The following is an 18,405-nucleotide window of genomic DNA, read 5'->3' on the forward strand; positions in this document are numbered from 1 at the left end:
GGGTCAATGCCGCGCCTTAGAATGCCTAGATGCCGTCCTTTCACCATCCACGCATTGTCAAACAGGTCCCCAAGCCAACTCTAGACTACTGAGAAGGACGTATCCGAGTCGGCGACAGAGGCAGAAGAAACTTGAATGTCGATGAACTCAGACGTGTATTCAAAGCTTTGCTTATTGAATGTCTTTGCCCACACATATCCTTCTAGCCTCTTCCACTCGATACAGCTTCGTCTCGCGCGCACAATTGCCATCCCCACACCGTCGACGACAGCCCCTCTTTGACAACGGGAGTTACGAGACCAGGCATGCGCGGCAAGCAGAAAACATCACGGCTTAGGAAGCCGTTGTGACGGTGGATATTGGAAAGGTCAAAGTGCGTCTTCAAGTGCTTTCGATATCTATTCCCCAGCTTGACCGGCCAAACAGTTCCACCGCGGTCCGCAGAAATCTGGGTGTGATTTTCTACGGGAATCAGTACGATGTCTATGCTTTACACACCGTAATTCGAAGGCACAAATATATCCCTTCTTTGCCTAACTCTCCTCATCCGCACCCTTGGCCTTGCCTTCACTTCCATCCATGCTTGTGCTTTGCCTGGCCATGACGACACTCCGGCCGCCATCGAGCTCAATCCCCGACAGGTTCTCTTCCAATGCCTCGAGAATGCCCCGCTCGCTGACGGAAACACCGTAGTAACGACACCACGCCGTTCCGGCTTCTATGACCTTGTCGAGGTCGTCTAGAAAGCCTGCTCTAGTAAACGTTAGGGCGCTTGTGTGCAAACGATGGTGGCGCACTTTTGTGCAGCGGTACGACGTGGATCCACAGGGGGAACACGGAGGTTGAACCTGAAAAGCCTGCTCTGCCAACCAATCATCAGCTCCTCGCGGTCCAGTGCTGCAGTAATTGGGTTGGTCGTTGCAGCAAAGGAATGAATGCATCTTACGCTTGTCATTGTCGAAGGTCACTATCATCATCTTAGACTCGGAGGACTGCATCCGAGTCTGCACTAGCGGGCAACTCACAGGCACTCCTCGAGACCGGCTTCGTTAAATAGCGTCTCCGTCTGTAGACACAGCCCGCGCGTGGGTATGAGAAGCTCGATGACAAGATCGAGCACGTTTTCTACCAGAGAAGTCACTTTACGGTGGCCGCAACTCACACTGGTGTTTCAAGGAGCCTCAATAATTTGGCCTTGTCTAATGACCCATGACAAACCCGTCGTCCACTCGTCTCATCTTGGACCTTGTCCTCTCTACAACGCCGCGAACCACACGTTCGAAAAATGTCTTGACAGCGACACGGCCTCGATAACCTGTTTTGTTGCGCCTGCGCATACTATACCTTCCATTTATATGGGGCGGAAGGGCGTTGGGTTCTGCCTTGGCTAGCATTTCATGCCTCTTTCGCAACCGCACTAGACAGGTCAGCTTTGTCGTTTCTTCACGATCGCTTTCGGCATATAATTGATATAAATCGAAAAATATTGTGCGCTTTCCATTGATGCGGGAGTATGAGACGAGACGAGAGCACTGGCGCTCTGCTCGCCCGAGTGATTTTCGCGTGCCTCTATTCAGCTCAGCAAGAATAATCGGCCGTGACATCCAAGTTTGTGACTGTTTGTCTAGATCTACAGTCAATCATCGCCATTAGCTTCCTCTTTCGCGAATCGCCTCCGAGTCCTCTACTCAGGCTTACGACGGCCTTCCGCCCCCCTTCGAAAGCCATGTGGAGTCATTGCCAGTGGACTCGGACCTGGACACTACTCAGTCGGAGTCAGTCCGCACAGAGACCTGCACAACGGGAGCAAAAACCTGGCTGATTCAAATCCGAACATTACCAGCTGACAGTTTGGTTAGTACTGTTATGCGACACAGTTGTACTAAGTAACTGTGTTTTCTATGGTTCAAGTTGATGGCTAACTCTCCTCAGGCTCCTCGTTTCTGGCCTCGGCCTCGCCTTGGCTTTCCTCCGGGCCAGAGTCGTAATCAATCTCAGCGCCATCGCGCTCGATGTCGGAGAGCATACGCTCCAAAGCGTGCATTATGCCATCAGCGTTGATGGGTATGCTGTGGAGGCGACAGAAAGCTATTCCCGAATCTATGACTCTATCGAGACTGTCTAGCAACCCTGTTCTGGTCGATGTTAGAGCGGTTCTGTGCGGGCGAAGGGAGTGACACACAGTTCTGCCTCGGCACGACGTGGATCATCCTTAAGGGGAACGCGTCGGTAGAAACTGAGGAGCCTCCAGTCCCAGCGCTCCATCAGCTCGTCTCGATCCAGTGCTACTACGGTGATTAGATAAATGGATCATTGAAGCAAGGAGCAAATCTCACGCATATCGACGTCGTAGGTTACTACAATTATCTTGTAGGATGGCATCTGAACTGGTGGGAACTTGCAGGCACTCCTCGAGACTTGGCGCCGTTAAATAGCGTCTCCGTCTGTGGACACAGCCCGCGTGTGGGTATGAGAACAAGATCGAACACGTTTTCTGCCGGAGAAGTCACTTGATGGTGGCTGCAACTTACACTGTTGTTTCAAGGAGCCTCAATGTTTGGCCTCATCCCGAACGACGCACGAAAAGCTCGCTGGACCACTCGTCTCATCTTTGACCTTCACCTGAGAAACCCACTGCCACGCTATAGCTATTGGAGTCACAATCGCTGACCACTCTGTCCGCCGTAGCCCTGGATCGCCCATTCATGCAATGCCAGATGAATGGCACGCTTGACTTCTTCCGACACGTTGCGAGGACACGCTGCGCCTGCCTATAGTTGTCAGAACAGTATTTACACGCGTCGGAACCAGACCCAAGTTACCCAAAGATGGAGGCCCGAAACCAAGCGCCGTACGAGCAGGACCCAATCTACCTGCCGATTGAAGACATCAACCGAGGCCTACAACCCCTCGGCCTCCAGCTGCATCTTGAAGAACTTGAAGAAAGTGAGTAATCCTCCAAAATATACTCTCTCTGTCTGACGACCACCACCACAGCGCTGAAACGCCCAGATGTCTTGCGTGGCATGCTTGGCCTGCAGGAGCCAATCTCCCTGCCGATTAACGCCATAAACCAAGTCCTACAACCCATTGGCCTCGAACTGGGAGAAGAAAGTAAGTAACCCTCCGAAGTATCCTCCATCTGTCTGACCACCACTACCGAAGCACTGGACTGCGAAGAAGTCTTGAGTGGCATGCTTGGCATCTTCAATGGTTTCAACCGCCGCGTGCCCCACGACGACGAGCGCTGGGACGAGGCAGAAAGGTGCGCGCCCGTATGATGATCACAGATTGATGGTAACTCCACCAGGAAAGGCCTCTTGAGCCTGGATGAGACAATCAAAACCGGAACGGCATATTGCCGCGAGCGGGGCGCGCGTGTAACGGTGGCGGGTGTACTTCAGGCATATTTGTACAACGTAGGCCGCGTCGAGTTTGGCGACAATCCTCCTACAGCGTTTGAGTGTTCTGATTCTGAAGATGGCGACTGCAACTGCGACGACGACAGTAGCGAGGACGAGGAAACCAGCGGAGAAGATAGAGAGGGGAACGGAGGTAACGATGATTATGAAGAGGAACAGGGAAATGAAGAGAGTGAGGAGGAGGACAGCCATGAGCACAATGACGAGAGGAGGACGAATGGTAGCTCAAACAGAAAATTTGACGAGGGATTTGAAGTTGGTGGATAATAAGGCGTGGCTGCGGTGGATACGGCGACCCGCTCAGAACTCTTTATTGAAGGCGAAAGCTATAAACATTTCGCTCGGCTTATCTCGGATGACTATCTTGTTTCACTTCCTCGAGAAGCAAGCTAGTACAATGAAGTCAGTGGTCAAAATAGGGATGCTGGCGATAACTCACATATTCTGGGACCTCTACACAATTCCTCGCTCGAGGAGAGCGTGAATTCCTGGACCACCAACCAAGATTCTTGTCTTATTTTTGTGAGCTAAAGCTGCAAGCAGAAAGTAAGCGAAAGACGTTATTCCACATGAGGCCAGGCACGCACTGCAATACTCCGCTCTATTGGTAGAAAAGTTGCTCGAATGAGAACAACTCTCCTAGAGTGACGACAGACTAGAGTAGCCATATCAGCTTCATATTACCACAGAAAACACATTCACTCGCCTGTAGGACCGTGTCTCACCACCAAACTAGCAGTTGGTATTCTCCGTATAAGAGCAGTCAGGGTCTTGGTAAGTATCGTCGGCCGTTGTACTCGTTTTCATTGTGGAACTTGGACTTGTCAACGAGATGGGATACAAAAGCGTGCTGCGAGGCTAGATGTGGGAAGGCGTGGTGAGGAAAAGAAAGAGTTGGGAGGATGATCATCGTTGCCGACTTTCAATTTCAAGTGCACTTGGTAGCTGCAACAGAACAGCGGGTTGCAGCCTTCGTGATGTCGACAGTATCTGGGTATGTCGACAGGATACAAACTAAAACCTAACCGAATGTCAGACTTGACGACGTTGTACAGAGAAAGCTGAGAGAGGCGTGACCTAACCTTCGTGCTCCCAACTTCCACCTTGCAAATTATCCACACACTCAACCACAATGCAAGCAAGACGGCGAGGAGGGCAAGGCACGTCGACGGATGAGATAGAGAGACTAGATATGTGGCATGATTATGGTGCGTGTCCGCCATTTCTCGAAGAGTGTTTCTCAGATTGACGAAACTCAGACGCTTAGTAGTTTCCTGCGGCAATGAAAGAGCGATATTCCCTCGTTGTTGGTCTCTTTGAATACTCGGGGAGCGGTTGCTATGGGGTGGGATCGTTTCGAGCTCGACGGTTGGCGCAAGGAATACAATTAAGCAATGGATATGCTACCGCGGCTGCTCTTTCTCCGTCGCCCAGATGCGTGATTCGGCATCAAATGAAGACAAAACTGGACCCGCTCATGGCGCTTTCTATCTCCCTCCACAATGCGGACCCCAACGGCACTCATTTCGAAATTCTCTGACGACGACAACATCCTACACTATACTCGGCCACACGCCCACTCTCCTATCCTCGCCATGCTCGATGGCAGCTCATTCTGTCCATGAACTGGAGCTTCGACTCTTTGTTACTGCACACCTCTCCAAGAGATATTAGCCGAACTCACCGAGTATGCCCTAAACGTTCTAACAACCTATTCCTACCCATATAACTTCTTTCCGACTTCACATTCCTGACCACGACCGCCTTTTCGCGTTGTTTTTCCCGACCATAACCTATCACCGTCGACGTCACGCTTTCGCGCCTGAGCAGGCGGGCTCATAACTCGACATACCCACCGTCGCAGGGCCAATCGCCTAGACCTCAGTCTGCGCAGACATATAACGCCCCCACACAACTTTTACCGCCCGTGGTTTTGCGAGACAAGGTCGTCGTTGGGCACGATCTTGCTGATGATTTTTCCACCCCCATCCGCGGCTTTTTTTTTTTGCTGAAGTGGTGTAAACAAACGGCAGTGCAGCTGCATACCGTGCAAGAATACAACCTAATGCTCGTGTTTATACCGTCTCCCGAGCCATCGACGGCGGGAGAATCATCGGGGGAGTCTGTTTGGTCTGTCGTATCGGATATTGCAGCCACCCTCCCTTGGTCGAGCAAATTTATTGCTTTCTGGAGCCTCGACAGCATCTCTGACTGTATCGACGTGCTACTCGACATATTTGATGACCACTTCGTCATGGAATAATGACACGATGGGTGGTCGTTATTGGCGAGTGGCCAGATGTCAATTCCGGAAGACTGACCCTCGGTTGTCGGGTTTAAGATTGGAACGCTATTGCGAGAAAAGGCGGAGGAGACATCACCTCTCGTCCCTCTGAAGTTTGCATTTCGGTATGGGCAGACCCAGGAAATGAATGCATAGTTTTCCTAGAATCCTAATGAACTACAAACATTTCGAAAAAGCAATCCCTTTCCCTCCGGCATCTTTTGAGTTCCTCTGGCGGGACTTGCACAACGTGTGTCTCGTCCTTATTACTTATGGTCGCACTGACATACTTCGTGGTTAGGCAACGAATGATAGGTTATCGCTTTGAACCTTCATTTTTACACCACCTTTCGGCGCATAGCTACCAGACTATCAGCTTCCTCGGCATTACCGCTTGAGCGGCTTCCGCACAATGGCATTACTTCAAGCTGGAGAAAAAGCGTCACCGACGCCTACTTCGACATTTTCATACGGCTCGCGCGATTATTCTCATGCCGCTCGTTCTCCGCAACAAGCTATAGTTTCGGACATAAGGCTATCGTACAGGTACAGGTATTGGGGGATTTTGGCGAAACGCAAGGTTTGCTCCGCTATCTTTCACGCTGCATTCCTGACTCTTTCGACAAGGGTTGTGATGATGGACATCAAAGATCTCGGGGGGTAGCGAGGCATTTTACGCGCCTAGGTCTAGGTGCGTGCTTAGATTGAAGTTGTATTTCCTTGCTGACTCGTGTCAGTATATTGGGTAACAAGCTTCAAGTTGTGTAGAATCTCTGTATCGGATACCAGAACCCTCCGTTTTGCTACTAAAGCTGGCGTTTGAGCTGGTCTTCATTTTGAGCAAGCGGCATGGTGGTAGTAATAACTCAACGAAAATGTGAATTCAACAAACTCCATACAGGATCCTGAATGCCGCAGGAGTGTTTACACTGTTTCATTGAGCTCGTCTGACGGGCACTGGCGGCAGGAGAGGGGTTCGACGGAATCGTGGAACATAAGTGTTTTCAATGCACATTATGGCTAACAGGCAACGGCGAGGATAGTGACTATTACATGGACATGGTCAATCCTCTGTCACTGCCCTAGGCCCTTCCCTTTTCCCCTACGCTTGCCTTTGCCCTCGTCATTGGGGCTAGTGCTAGTGATACTGTTACTGTTGTCCTTCCCTTTGCCTTTGCTCTCACTTTCGGTGTCCTCGCTTTCGTTGTCACTGCCTTCATCATCAGACTGTTCCTCCGGTGTCGAGCTCTCGAATTGGTATTTGTAATCGTCATCTGCTGGGCCATCCAAGGTTTCCGTGCTCGCTGTAGTATGGATCGGACGTTCAACGTCCGCCACTCTCTTCGAGAACGACAGAATGATGTTTTGCAGGGTGACGGGGCAAGCTTCTTTGTGGCAATGCATGATTGCGGCATCGATAACCTTGTTCACATTCAACAGACCCTGACTAGCAGAAGTTCAAGTTAAGAACTACTTCGAGGTATGAAGACGCACCGCTTAAGCTCTTTGCGTCGCTCATCCGTGCGGGGAACCCTGGCATAGAAACGGCGTACTATCTTCTTCATCTTTTTCTTCACCGCTTTGCGGTCCACTGCAGCACGGTCCACTGTAGCACCATTCACTGCAACACGGTCCACTGCTATAGCAGTCAGCCAAAGAGTTGGTAAAAATGAGGCATTAATATTTCGTACCGTCATTGTGACACCCTTGAAGTTGTAGCTGGATATCAACAGTGCCGCCCTGGCGTAGGAACTCGAATAGTTTCACGGTGTCATCTGTGCGGTCCACTGCCACAGCAGTCAGCCAAAGAGTTGGTAAAAATGAGGCATTGATGTTTCGTACCCTCGTCCCCAAGTTGTAGCTCGATATCAACAGAGCCGCCCTGGCGTATGAAGTTGAATAGTTTCACGATGCCATCCATCTTCTGGTACCGGGGCTCAGGACCTTAGGTTTGTGCTTTAAATGTCTTCCAGAGACACTGCCAGTGGCAGCGTCACGGTCTCTTCGCAACGTGTGCGAAGCACCCTCATGATTCATCATGATAGCCTCGAGTCAGACACGCTTGATGAATCTACTAGACCACTAGCGAGCGCAGCGAAACCGGAGTTTTCTACTGGTGTTGAACAGGCCGCTATATTCCACATGCACCAAAAACTAGTGGCACAGTGCTACCTGAGGGTACAATGAAATCTCCCGCTTTGAAGATGGAACACTTGCCATTTTATCCAAGGCAATTTGAGAACAGGACTTTGGCACCGATGCTCAAGCGACTGGTATAATTCCAAGGGTATAAGTAGGGGATATATAGTGCGGTGGAGGGGTATGACAAAGTGCTGCGGAGACTGGTGGAAAGTATGGAGAAGCGGATGCTGGGTTTCAACAGAAGCGCGAGGCCAAATCACAAATGAACGCCCACACAATCGGGTTCATTGATCGAAACTTTCATGCGAGGAGCGTCATTCAGCGAGTCCTGTGGGAGGGAAAGCCAGCATTGAGTTTTTTTAAGCGTCGAGTAACTCGAGTTTGTTTCTGGGGCACTTCATCGTCACTGAGGGGGTGTATAACGCCGAGATGGGGATGTTGCACAGAGTCAAAGGTGGTAAGTATAACTCGCTCTCTATCCACAAGTAGTTAGTTTCGGATAGAGCTAAAACGGATATGGCCACACACACTATTCATACCGTGGCTGACCGGAGTCTCTCAAATCTGTTACCAAGGGTGAGGGGACGTCTAACGGGCATTGAAGCGTTGTCGCGGAAGGAGTGGTCTCGAGCATAGTAAACGCAAGTGAGTGAAGAATGCAAGTGAATTGCTGATCTGTCACCGCAGGCTGTCACAAGTTATATGGTTGTTCCTCTCCCAGCAACCAACTGGTCGTACGCCTTCGAATTCAAGCAATGTATACCGCCGCGGTAGAGCTCTAGAGTTCAGACTGAGATAGACGACTTCATCACTCTCTTCATCACTCTCACAAGCAACTTTGACAAACGACGATGCAAAAACAACACAATCAGAACTCAAAACGTAACGTCGGTTGGAGTCGATTCTTCTCGCTCCATTCAACTTCCTGGAGAATACTGGACTGATCCGTCAATCCAGGTCCTCCAATTTAGACCTAGCCGTCGACCTCAAAGTCACTCCCAACCCCGCCGAGTTGAACGATGAATCGACGGATAGTTCAATTAGTTATTGTACTGTGCATACTATGCAGAGAAGCGCTGCTTCACCTCCTGCTCCAGAAACTCGTCGATAGTGCCGAGCTTGACGCCAAGTTCAGCGAGACCGGGGTTTGGTACTGGCGTTGAGGTAAACAGGCCGCTATATTCCACATGCGCCGAAAACTGGGTGCTCCGTAAGCCTGCAAGCTCCAGCTCTGTAGATTGGACACTTGCCATTTCATCCATGAATGGGTGGCCTGTCGCTGGTATCGTCGTGTAGGTGACCGGAACGCCCAAAGCTGCAATGGCGCTCAGACTAGAAAAACATAGAAGATGAAAATGGCGACACACTTTTTCCGATGCGCTCGGCGAGTTCCGAATAGGGTATGCACGCGTTGACGATGGGGAAGACCCCTCCGTTGATCTTGGCAAGTTTTGCAGGGTCGGTGTAGCTTTTGAGGACAGCGAGAACGGACTGGGGAACATCGCGGTCAACCCATGTGAATGCTTGTCGTTCTCCAGGTTTGAATACTGGTATGGTCAAGTCAAAACCCGTCTCAGTCTTCCGAAGGTTTCCGAATCTAGGCGTGGTTGAGCAGAACTACGCGTTTGGAGATTTCAAAACCTACTTCCACAAGTTCTCCAAGAAGCCACCGAGGTGGAGAGAGACGTTGGGGATGTTCGATGCTTGGAGGTATTTCTCGACTTGTTCTTTTTCTGGGACAGAAATAAATGTGAGAATAGGTGGAAGAAGTATCAAGCGCACGATCGTAGTGAAGACATTGCGTGTACTTTCCGTCAGAGATTCTGGCGATGCTGGGCATTCCCCTGGGAGGGGCATATGAGAACTTGCACCGAAAAGTTGCAGAAAACGCACGTCCAGATCAGAAACTTGACCCCGACTTCTTGAGCAGCGTCAACGATGTTTTTCCCTGCTGACCACTCGTTCGGGGGGTGGGTCGTGGGCCCAGGAGGGATTATCGGGGCAGTCATCTACAGGTAAGTCAGATATCTGTGTTCCACCCATGCAGCAAGAGCGCACCGCAAAGACTGCCTCACTACCCTTCAACGCCTGAACTAGAGACGCTTTGTCTTGGGCATCACCTTGGACGACTTCTACGCCTTGAGAGGTCAGGGCCTTGGCGGCTTCAGAGTTGGGGTTGCGGGCGATGGCGCGTGGGGAGAAGGTGCCGTCTTTCAGAAGAGCTTTCACGACGGCAGACCCTTGAAAAAGGTCAGCACCTTCAAATGACATTGATTGAGTCATACCTTGCTGCCCCGTTGCACCGAACACAGAGACTATCCTAGCAGACATGGGAGGTTGTGAATGAGAAGCAGTGAGAGCGCCATCGTTCGAGTGGTTATAAGTAGATGGTGGTCGGGTAAACGGTGAGACGCGTGTGACTCAGAATCACTTCGGCACATAAGACGTCCAATTCAACGGCCATTTATTCGCTTTTATTCGCCGAGGTGGTCGTTAGCTCTGGGCAAACTAATTCGATTTGCAACTCAGATTGACAAAAAAAATATGACTTTGCAGCGGGAGGTACGGCCACGTGAGATACATGATGACGTCACGCGTTCTACTCTTATCCCAGCTCGGAGGGATTATAGGTCCTGATATTTGTCAGTCCCAGGTCATGACTAGTAGCTATCATCACTCACATGCAGCTCTTCAGCCCGCTGTTTTGGAAGAGCCCAAAGCTCGTGTTGACATCGTCGCAAAATCCATTCAAGGCTCGTATCGTGTTTGCCTGTTGTCCAAGACAAGTCAACACGACAGCAAAGTGGTAGTCAAATACTCGCCAGATCTTGGGCACAGATGTTGTAGGTTGAACCGGCATCATTGAAGAAAGCAAATCCGCAGCCCTGGAACTCCCAAGCGAGGATGCTATTAATGGGGACATTGTAAAACCCGTTCTTCATAACCGGGAAGCCTGTGTCGAGAGTCAATATCTAGAGTTCGGACGAGCAGTTGCCTACCTAAATTGGCCGATGCTGGTGCACCAGTGACGAGTGCAGCCAAGGTCGTGCAATCTTGGTTGATCGGAATGAAAGGGCTCGGCGGGGTAGAGTTGCTGCAGCTGCTGATTGACACTAAACGGAAGATGAATCGCCGCATGACACTCAGACGATTGGTTCACGCACAAGTGTCCACAGGCACAGTTGGAAGATTGTGGCAAAAGCATTGGATCGAGCCGTTTGCGCATGGACACTGTGTGCATGTTTGACGTCCCTCGATGACTTCCCGTGGGCTCACGTCGACAGCACGCGCTTCGGCAGTCGCTGCAGGGCAGTATGTTGCGCTATATTTGGCAATATGACCTCCCGACACGAAGGTGGCGTTTCCCAGTGTTTTCAGAGTTCCAGCATCGCGACAGGCGGAAAGCCGCTCAGCGAGGTTAACTGGAAGTAGAGTTGTAAGTCAATCTGAGGTCAAGAAGTTGAATAAACGCACTCCTTCCTTCGCAGCGCCCAAGCAATATAAACGCGACAGAGTACAGCGCAATGACCAAGTGTCTAGCTGACGAGCGCAACATGTTCACTCTGATTGAATGTTTGCTTTGGTTTGTTCTTTTATACTGCTCGATGCAATGCCGTGACCCACTTTGTCGATGTGTACCGCTCGACAGCGACAGTCGAACAGAACAATTTCAACAAATGAGTCTGACAGTGCCAGCCACTTGATCCCTGCCAGCGATTGCGGCCCCGACTTCATCGCAAACAGTAAACCCACTTGAGCCTCAGATGAGCAAGTGATTTACTGGATTTGGACTCTCACTTAGCTTCCACGCACATGTTGACACTTGTAGGAAGCACTCACTGATTACAAGAAAATATCCCGGAAGTCTGGACCGAGAATTTGAGACTGTTAATCACGATGATTTTGTTGAACAGTCGCAGTCTGTTATCATTGCTTATTTACCTTTTGCTGCCGCCCCGCTGCCGACGCGACCAGTAACACTGACAGCCTTCAACTTGAAGGCTGCCTGTTGTTCGAAAACGCTAGTTGGTGCCTGGTCACTGGCCGGAGATGGTTCGCCGATGCGAGGATTCAAGAGGAAAGAACACGAACAATCTGTCCATTAATTCAGTCTGTGACGATACCAATACCTACAAAGCAGTTTCGATCTCCCTCTTAAATTTTCAGCTCGTCAGCAATTGAGTACCAAAATGCACAACGCGCGCTAAGATCACGATCAACGGCTTCCATTTGGACAGCGCCGGGATGCAAGAAGATGCGCGGGCTGCCTTCAAGTTCGCTGCTGTCGGTGGGCTATATATAGCAGTTAGCCCTGAGAACACCCGTCCAAAGCAATCTTACTCACCAACCACTCCACAGAAAAGGAGTCCGAAACAGGCTCGCCATTCGTGACGAAGGATGTGTAGTATTCCCTCATTCCAGTGAGAAGTTGATCGTCAAGGTCGTCCACGGGATCCGGAGGATTAAAGAACGCAACGAGTTCGTCACCATGCGTCGATCCCAGAATTGGATTCTCCCAACTGCAAGTCCGCCAATCACCACTTTTCCAGGTAGTTAGGAAGGAGATGCTCACTGATATTCGTATGCTGCATCTCCGCCGGAACCACCGTTGATAGCTCCGACGACTAACAATGCGGAGCAAATGTACCGCATCTCCCCATATATCTGTTGTCCCTGGCGGCTGAAGTTGCCTGCATAAGCGCTGATTGGATAATACTCCTCCACAGCCACATTGAATGAAGCCAAGGTAAGTTGAGTATATTGACCCGCGAGGAAGTTGTACACGGTCATTTGCGATGCATTAGGGTTCGAAGTGTTCGCGCTTGGATTGCTCAGCTTAGCGGACCAGTTCGCGCCTTCGTCGCTGTTGGACCTGTCTTAGATTAGTTGATGAAAGGATCCGGTGGCCAGAACGCGGACCCGAATATGACAGGTACAGAGACAAAGTTTTCATTCATCAATGCTGAGACAGGTCGCTCTTGAATGAAGACGCCATCGAAGACTGGGCCAAAAGGGTACAGGCTGGAGGTCATGTTCTGGAGCGTTTGCCGGCCCGCACTCGCAAGCACTTCGCTGGATGCATTACGCAGACAAGCCACCGTGGCCGGATCATTTGAACGTTTGCCACAATCACTGGTGTATAGTTTCATTGACAGAAGAAGGTCCAAAAGTCATTGCTTACGCATTCTTCACAAACTGCGAGAACAAATCCTCAACAAACGGATCGTTGTAGTCCAAGAGCGACAAAAACGGCGGGCTATCCGCAATCGCTTGTTGGAAGAGCTCGTCATTTGTTCCTCCGTCGCCAATTAGCTGTTGCACAATAAGTTCAAGTCGAGGGAAGCCAGTGTCACTTGCGTGATAAACAACAGATCCTGCACCTGCGGACTGACCGAAAATCGTAACGTCGCTAAAGCCAGTCAGCCGTGAGATGGACGATGAAGGAAGGACACACCCAGGGTTCCCTCCAAAAGCGTGGATATACCGCTGTATCCATTTCAAAGCCGCCTTCTAAGCAAAGTTGGCACAGTGTAGACGTTTGGAAGGATGACATACTTGATCCAGAAGCCCCACATTCAGTGCTCCGTTAGTCTTGATGGCGGTTCCAGCTTTTTTTTCGTCAATAAGGTTATTTACCATCGAGGAATCCATAACGGACCGAGAAAGCCGAATTGACCCAACCGGTATTCGAAGGTGGCTAGAATGAATGGGTCGGAGGATGATTCCATCAGGTCTTCAGGTGGGTATTTCGTGCTTCGTCCGCTCTCAAAGCCACCTCCTACACGAATGGTGAAGATAGCGGAGGAGACAGAGTAAATTACGGACCATGAAAGAACACCAGCACTGGAAGAGCGCTGGCAGGATCAGCGTCGATGGGGATATAGACCTTTTAGTGCTGTCAGCATAGATAACTAGCAGGGTTGTAGATCGTTACATTGCCAAACAGACAATCCTCTGACGTAGTCGCGCCCGGTCCTCGTTGTGTTGTCGCTATACATGCGGAGCCAAACTGGAAGCATGATTAGTTGCAGCTTTAGACCAGATGATAAGAGCGCTACCTTTGTGGCATCCACTGTACCAAGATGAGCTGAAGGTGGAGATACGGGCGGCTGCCATCGCAGCGAGCCGAGTGGTGGGTCGGCGAAGCGTATACCACGGAATGAAATGATTTCGCTCGAGTCGTCAATGTCGCCACGAAAGGTTCCGTCTGTAAGGTAGATATGAGTGTGGTGAAGTCTTTTCACTGAGGCCTCACAATCCAGTGCCACCGTTGACAATCGTGGCTTCGAATGAAATGATGATGCTGGGTAATGCCATGCAAATACCAACAACCATATAACAGAGTCGAGAAACTGCCCCAGGACGGCCATAGGGTCGATATTAGACTCGTATAACGAGGCTTATAAGACGATATCGACAGCCGCCATATCCTTCATCCGCAAACTTGGTAGGTTTCGCTCCCGCCTTACGTGGATGCCGATGAGCCTCAGGTATAGGAAGCTGCACGCCGCATCATGCAAGTGGGCTTTTAATACCCGTGGTTCGTGCTGAAACGAAGCTTGGAGTCAGTAAAGCGATCGTCAACTCTGAAAGGGCCGCACCTTTCCTATTGAAGGAAATAAAGCGGAAAGACAGATAAAGCCCATCTAGCATGCGCTGGAATATGGTAGCCCTAGATGCAACTACTAGTATGACAGCATCGTTCAGGCTCCTGCTGACCACCAAGGTCCAATTGGCAATAATGCCAAATTCATGCAACTACAAGCATTGAGGTGATGCATAAAAATTCAATGTGCAACCGAAAGTCCCATGCTCACTGTCCGCGGAGAAAAAGGCCCACAGAGATAGATTTTCATGCTCCCGCATGCATAGGTGTATGTATGCAGGGACGAACGTCAAATTATGGTTGAGGAGAAGTGTGATGACTGTGACTACCGTGACCCGCCATCAAATCGACAACGACCACTGTCAGGACCGACGTTACCCTCACGATGAGAACGCGGGCATGGCTTCTGTTGGAACCCATCGGAACTTCTCTATCGACGACCTCCTACCTTTCTTGCTGCCGTGCTTGTCCGAATCTTATTCAGACGACCTCCAGGTCATAATCGAATATGAAGCTTTTTTCTATCAAGTGAGCCACTTCTCCTCTAACTCAAAATCCACCTTACTGACAGATGCATGATGATAGTTCCCAATCCGAACTTTTCCACGGGGAACAGTAGCACCAGCCTTCCATCGACTTGGGCATGATGATGGAGCCTGGCAGTCATTGACCAAGGGAAGGTCGCAGCGCGGGTGATAGGACCGAACATCCACATTGAGGGCGAGTTTGAGGCAAATGAACCCAACTGGGCCCCACCTGCCACCTGCCAGTATCGAAAGTGCGAATATCGATAGGCAAGCACTTCTATCGAATTCTGTGATACCATTTGACCTCTAGAATTCACAGTCACACCCACTGTTCATTGGAGAGAAGTCCCGAGAACGGCAAAGGCTCCGGAGAATCGCTATCTCGCAATCTTTGAAGGGCATGCGAAGGACACGTGTACGGGTCCTCATATCTCGCCTCGTTGACGGCGGACCCACTTGTGCTGTTGCTAGTGCTGCTACCGCATCCCTTCCCTTGTCTGTGTCTCGCCACAAGCTGCTTAAAAGCGAGGAATGATAGCATCAAGCGGCGCTTAACCACTTTCGCCACACCCACTACATCGATGGATGCTATGCCAGGACCCTCCAGGTACGCGTTCACCTGCTTTAAACGACACATCTTTTTTACCGTTGGCAGGCTTTCGTCGCCGGTCGACTTACCTGTGCAGGATGGTACACGCCGATACAAGAGCTCACGAAAGTCGCCTCCGATTGGAGACAAAGACATTCCTTTCGGCTCATATCCCCCAGCTAATGGCGGGACCATGAACGATACCATGGCAGCTTTCCTGAAACGTCGTGAAGAAGACCGCGAGCACTACCGCGCGAATAATCACAAACACACTCGCTCCCGTTCCAACAGTACCGTTTCCAATCTGCTTCTTGCAGCGACCGAGCGCCTTGGTCAGGAAACCAACCGTGCAAACGAACTCGAAGCTCGCTGTGGCGAAGTCCTCTCTCGTTTGAAGACTGTCGTGGACGAACGAGAGCAACTGCGTCGCAACCTCGCCACAGTCACCGAAGAGCTCCGACTATACAAAATGCAGCTGGATCTCGCTCAAAAAGAAATAAACCGAGCACAAGTCATTGTGGAAGGAGTGGATAAGGCGAGGAGAGAAGCAGAAGAGCAAGCAGCGAGAGACAGAACGATTGCCCGAAGACTGACGAGCGAAAAGGCTGTTTGGATTGCGAGGGAGGAGGGAAGGAATGAGGGCTACAAGGAGGGTTTGAAGCAAGGCCGTCGGTGGGCCAATGAAATGGCCAAAAGAGAGCGTTATGTGGATGCTCCGACTCAGTGGGAATTTGACTCGGATGGAGGGCAGGAGTATCAGATGCGGCCAGAACCGGAGCCGGAAGACTATTCTCCCTCGACACCTGAGTCATCAAGTCTATCGAGTGGAGACTTCCTCACACAACCCGCAAGGTTAGTCCCAATCTCTCTCGTATTTCTATTTACTTATGTTTACAGACCTGTTTATCAAGTCGCTCGAGCTTCCTCAGACTCGTCATCAGCACCTGGCCACACAACACTTGATCAAGCGCCGACCATCCCCACTTGGGACTCTCGTCAATCGCGACAGCCCACCAAATCAGACCACTATACAAGAACAAATGTCCCCCGTTCCGTATCCCGCCCACCAGTAACGGAGTCACCTCCGCGCTCAATGGACCAAGTATCAAGCCAACGGACCTCTGCATCCCGTCGTTCGGCTTCTCAACCACCCACTCGACGAGATGCCCCACCACCACCACGTTCACGTCCTCTCCCCCCTCACCCCCCACGTTCTTCTCCCCCTGAAGTCCATACGCAAAATGCGGAAGCCCGTCCAGAAACACGAATGAGCAATCACAGTCGCGCTCCCAGCCTTGCGAGGTCGCGTCGCTCTTCTATCGTCCTACCGGACGGATATATCCCAACTGTTGGTCCTGGTGCTGACTCAGTCATTTCATTGCCTGCCCCGCATTCTCTCAGCCGCCCAGTTTCGATGGTCGATGACGATGACGATGAGCCTGAACCCGGGACCAGGTTTTTCCCATCAGGTTTTGGTGGACGAGCGACTTCTCGCGCATCTACACGGTTATCCGACTTTGATATCCTCCAACCACCGCCTCGTCAAACAGACACGCCTGTTACGCATAAGATTGTGCGTGAATGGCGCGCGGCAAATGCGAGCAAGCCAAATGTTTCTCAACCGGAACAACGTCAAGCTCCGAACGCGAAAGGCAAACAGCCCGATCGCAGCCAGGGAGATTCTGTGTGTTCTTTGTGTCTTCCGTTCAGGGATTATATTGAGCTTGCTTAGTTTTCTATGCGTTCTTCGACAACGACACCTTCTCAAGTACCCAGTCGGCGTAGTGCTGCTACTCCGGCGCCTGTAGGTGGTCCAAGAAAGCCACGCGAAATCGTCATGCCGATGCCGTTGTCTGCAAACATGTTTGGACCAGCAACGACTAGTAGCTCAAAAGCTCCGCCTCCTCAAGAACCGCTTACTTCGGCATATGCTTATAGCAGTAAAAGACCGTCTACCGCTGGAGCGAGACCTATCCAAGACACAGTCCTCAATGCTCCGACCCTGCAAGCTATTCCGCCACCTCCAGTCATCGATCTAAGTCACCAACCCGCTCGCCCCAAGTCCGCCTTTTCGTGGCTCAAGCGAGGATTAAGCCGCTCCTTCTCGGCAACAAGTGTTCCAAATATCCAGATTGAGCCTCCCGTCAGTCGCGTTTATATTTGACTACGAGCCATTTGTTGACAGTTTTTCCAGTCTAACTCGAACTCCGGGCCTTCGACGGGTGTTATTGCAGACGCTGCATTGTTGGCTGCCGATGAATCAGAGGCACCGAATCCGCAACTAGTTCCGCACCCGTTTATACTGCCCGACTTGACGGATGCTCTTCAAGCAGCTTCTTCGAGCAAGAAGAGCAGTAATGGAAACACTCTACCCCGCGGTTTCGTTCCTCTCAGCCCGATTCTTCTGGGTGTAACTCCTCCAAACGGAAGTCCTCAACCGCCTGCGTACACTTTGCAAGATTCTTCTGCTTATACGCCCCCGCCAGGGAGCAGCATGCATTCGGAGATGGGAAGCGCGCCAGCCAGTTTGGCGTCAGCATTATTGGGTCAGTCGGGGTCGGCTCCAACTTCGAGGATTGCTCAAGCTGTCCAATGATATGCCTCTGACTCGTTTTTACATCCCTTTGACATTGGCTCCTTCGTCCTCGTATGTCACGGCTCATGTTATGTAGTGGCTGCTTAAACTACTTAGGGTTGTCTTATGCACATGCTCAATCAATTCTTCGGTCTCGTTTGCGCGAGCAAAACCCGCTTGAAGAGACCCCTTGCGATCGCGAGATGTCACCGTCACGGGACATACAGTCACAACGGAAGGTGTGTCATGTGTGCTGACA

At 50.9% G+C, this 18,405-nt stretch overlaps 6 protein-coding genes across 6 annotated transcripts; 1 reads left to right on the top strand and 5 right to left on the bottom strand.

The window, feature by feature from the left end:
• Positions 1–533: 533 nt before the first annotated feature.
• On the bottom strand, positions 534–998 carry MIND_00003200 (uncharacterized protein; the record flags this gene model as incomplete). Its single annotated transcript, XM_037357007.1, has 3 exons — positions 534–753; positions 798–897; positions 947–998. The coding sequence occupies 3 exons, from the start codon at positions 996–998 to the stop codon at positions 534–536; spliced, it is 372 nt and encodes a 123-aa protein (XP_037224917.1).
• A 920-nt stretch (positions 999–1,918) lies between these two features.
• On the bottom strand, positions 1,919–2,382 carry MIND_00003300 (uncharacterized protein; the record flags this gene model as incomplete). The annotated part of the gene is made up of 3 exons (XM_037357008.1): positions 1,919–2,135; positions 2,183–2,285; positions 2,337–2,382. The coding sequence occupies 3 exons, from the start codon at positions 2,380–2,382 to the stop codon at positions 1,919–1,921; spliced, it is 366 nt and encodes a 121-aa protein (XP_037224918.1).
• A 4,406-nt stretch (positions 2,383–6,788) lies between these two features.
• MIND_00003400 (uncharacterized protein) lies at positions 6,789–7,627 on the bottom strand (the record flags this gene model as incomplete). The annotated part of the gene is made up of 5 exons (XM_037357009.1): positions 6,789–6,844; positions 6,891–7,153; positions 7,201–7,345; positions 7,398–7,493; positions 7,549–7,627. The coding sequence occupies 5 exons, from the start codon at positions 7,625–7,627 to the stop codon at positions 6,789–6,791; spliced, it is 639 nt and encodes a 212-aa protein (XP_037224919.1).
• Positions 7,628–8,909: 1,282 nt separating this feature from the next.
• MIND_00003500 (NmrA domain-containing protein) lies at positions 8,910–10,179 on the bottom strand (the record flags this gene model as incomplete). The annotated part of the gene is made up of 8 exons (XM_037357010.1): positions 8,910–9,047; positions 9,099–9,163; positions 9,216–9,445; positions 9,494–9,581; positions 9,631–9,692; positions 9,742–9,857; positions 9,907–10,088; positions 10,134–10,179. The coding sequence occupies 8 exons, from the start codon at positions 10,177–10,179 to the stop codon at positions 8,910–8,912; spliced, it is 927 nt and encodes a 308-aa protein (XP_037224920.1).
• A 1,824-nt stretch (positions 10,180–12,003) lies between these two features.
• On the bottom strand, positions 12,004–14,219 carry MIND_00003600 (Carboxylic ester hydrolase; the record flags this gene model as incomplete). Its single annotated transcript, XM_037357011.1, has 12 exons — positions 12,004–12,141; positions 12,194–12,368; positions 12,422–12,721; positions 12,769–12,981; positions 13,031–13,258; positions 13,304–13,359; positions 13,405–13,457; positions 13,508–13,627; positions 13,675–13,735; positions 13,784–13,858; positions 13,908–14,056; positions 14,105–14,219. The coding sequence occupies 12 exons, from the start codon at positions 14,217–14,219 to the stop codon at positions 12,004–12,006; spliced, it is 1,683 nt and encodes a 560-aa protein (XP_037224921.1).
• A 1,344-nt stretch (positions 14,220–15,563) lies between these two features.
• On the top strand, positions 15,564–18,167 carry MIND_00003700 (uncharacterized protein; the record flags this gene model as incomplete). Its single annotated transcript, XM_037357012.1, has 5 exons — positions 15,564–15,589; positions 15,638–16,423; positions 16,469–17,255; positions 17,304–17,714; positions 17,766–18,167. 5 exons carry the CDS (start codon positions 15,564–15,566, stop codon positions 18,165–18,167), a joined length of 2,412 nt encoding a protein of 803 aa, XP_037224922.1.
• Positions 18,168–18,405: the final 238 nt, after the last annotated feature.

Source organism: Mycena indigotica, assembly GCF_014461135.1.
Source record: "Mycena indigotica strain 171206Taipei chromosome Unknown Mind.scaff0001, whole genome shotgun sequence".
NCBI lineage: Eukaryota > Fungi > Basidiomycota > Agaricomycetes > Agaricales > Mycenaceae > Mycena > Mycena indigotica.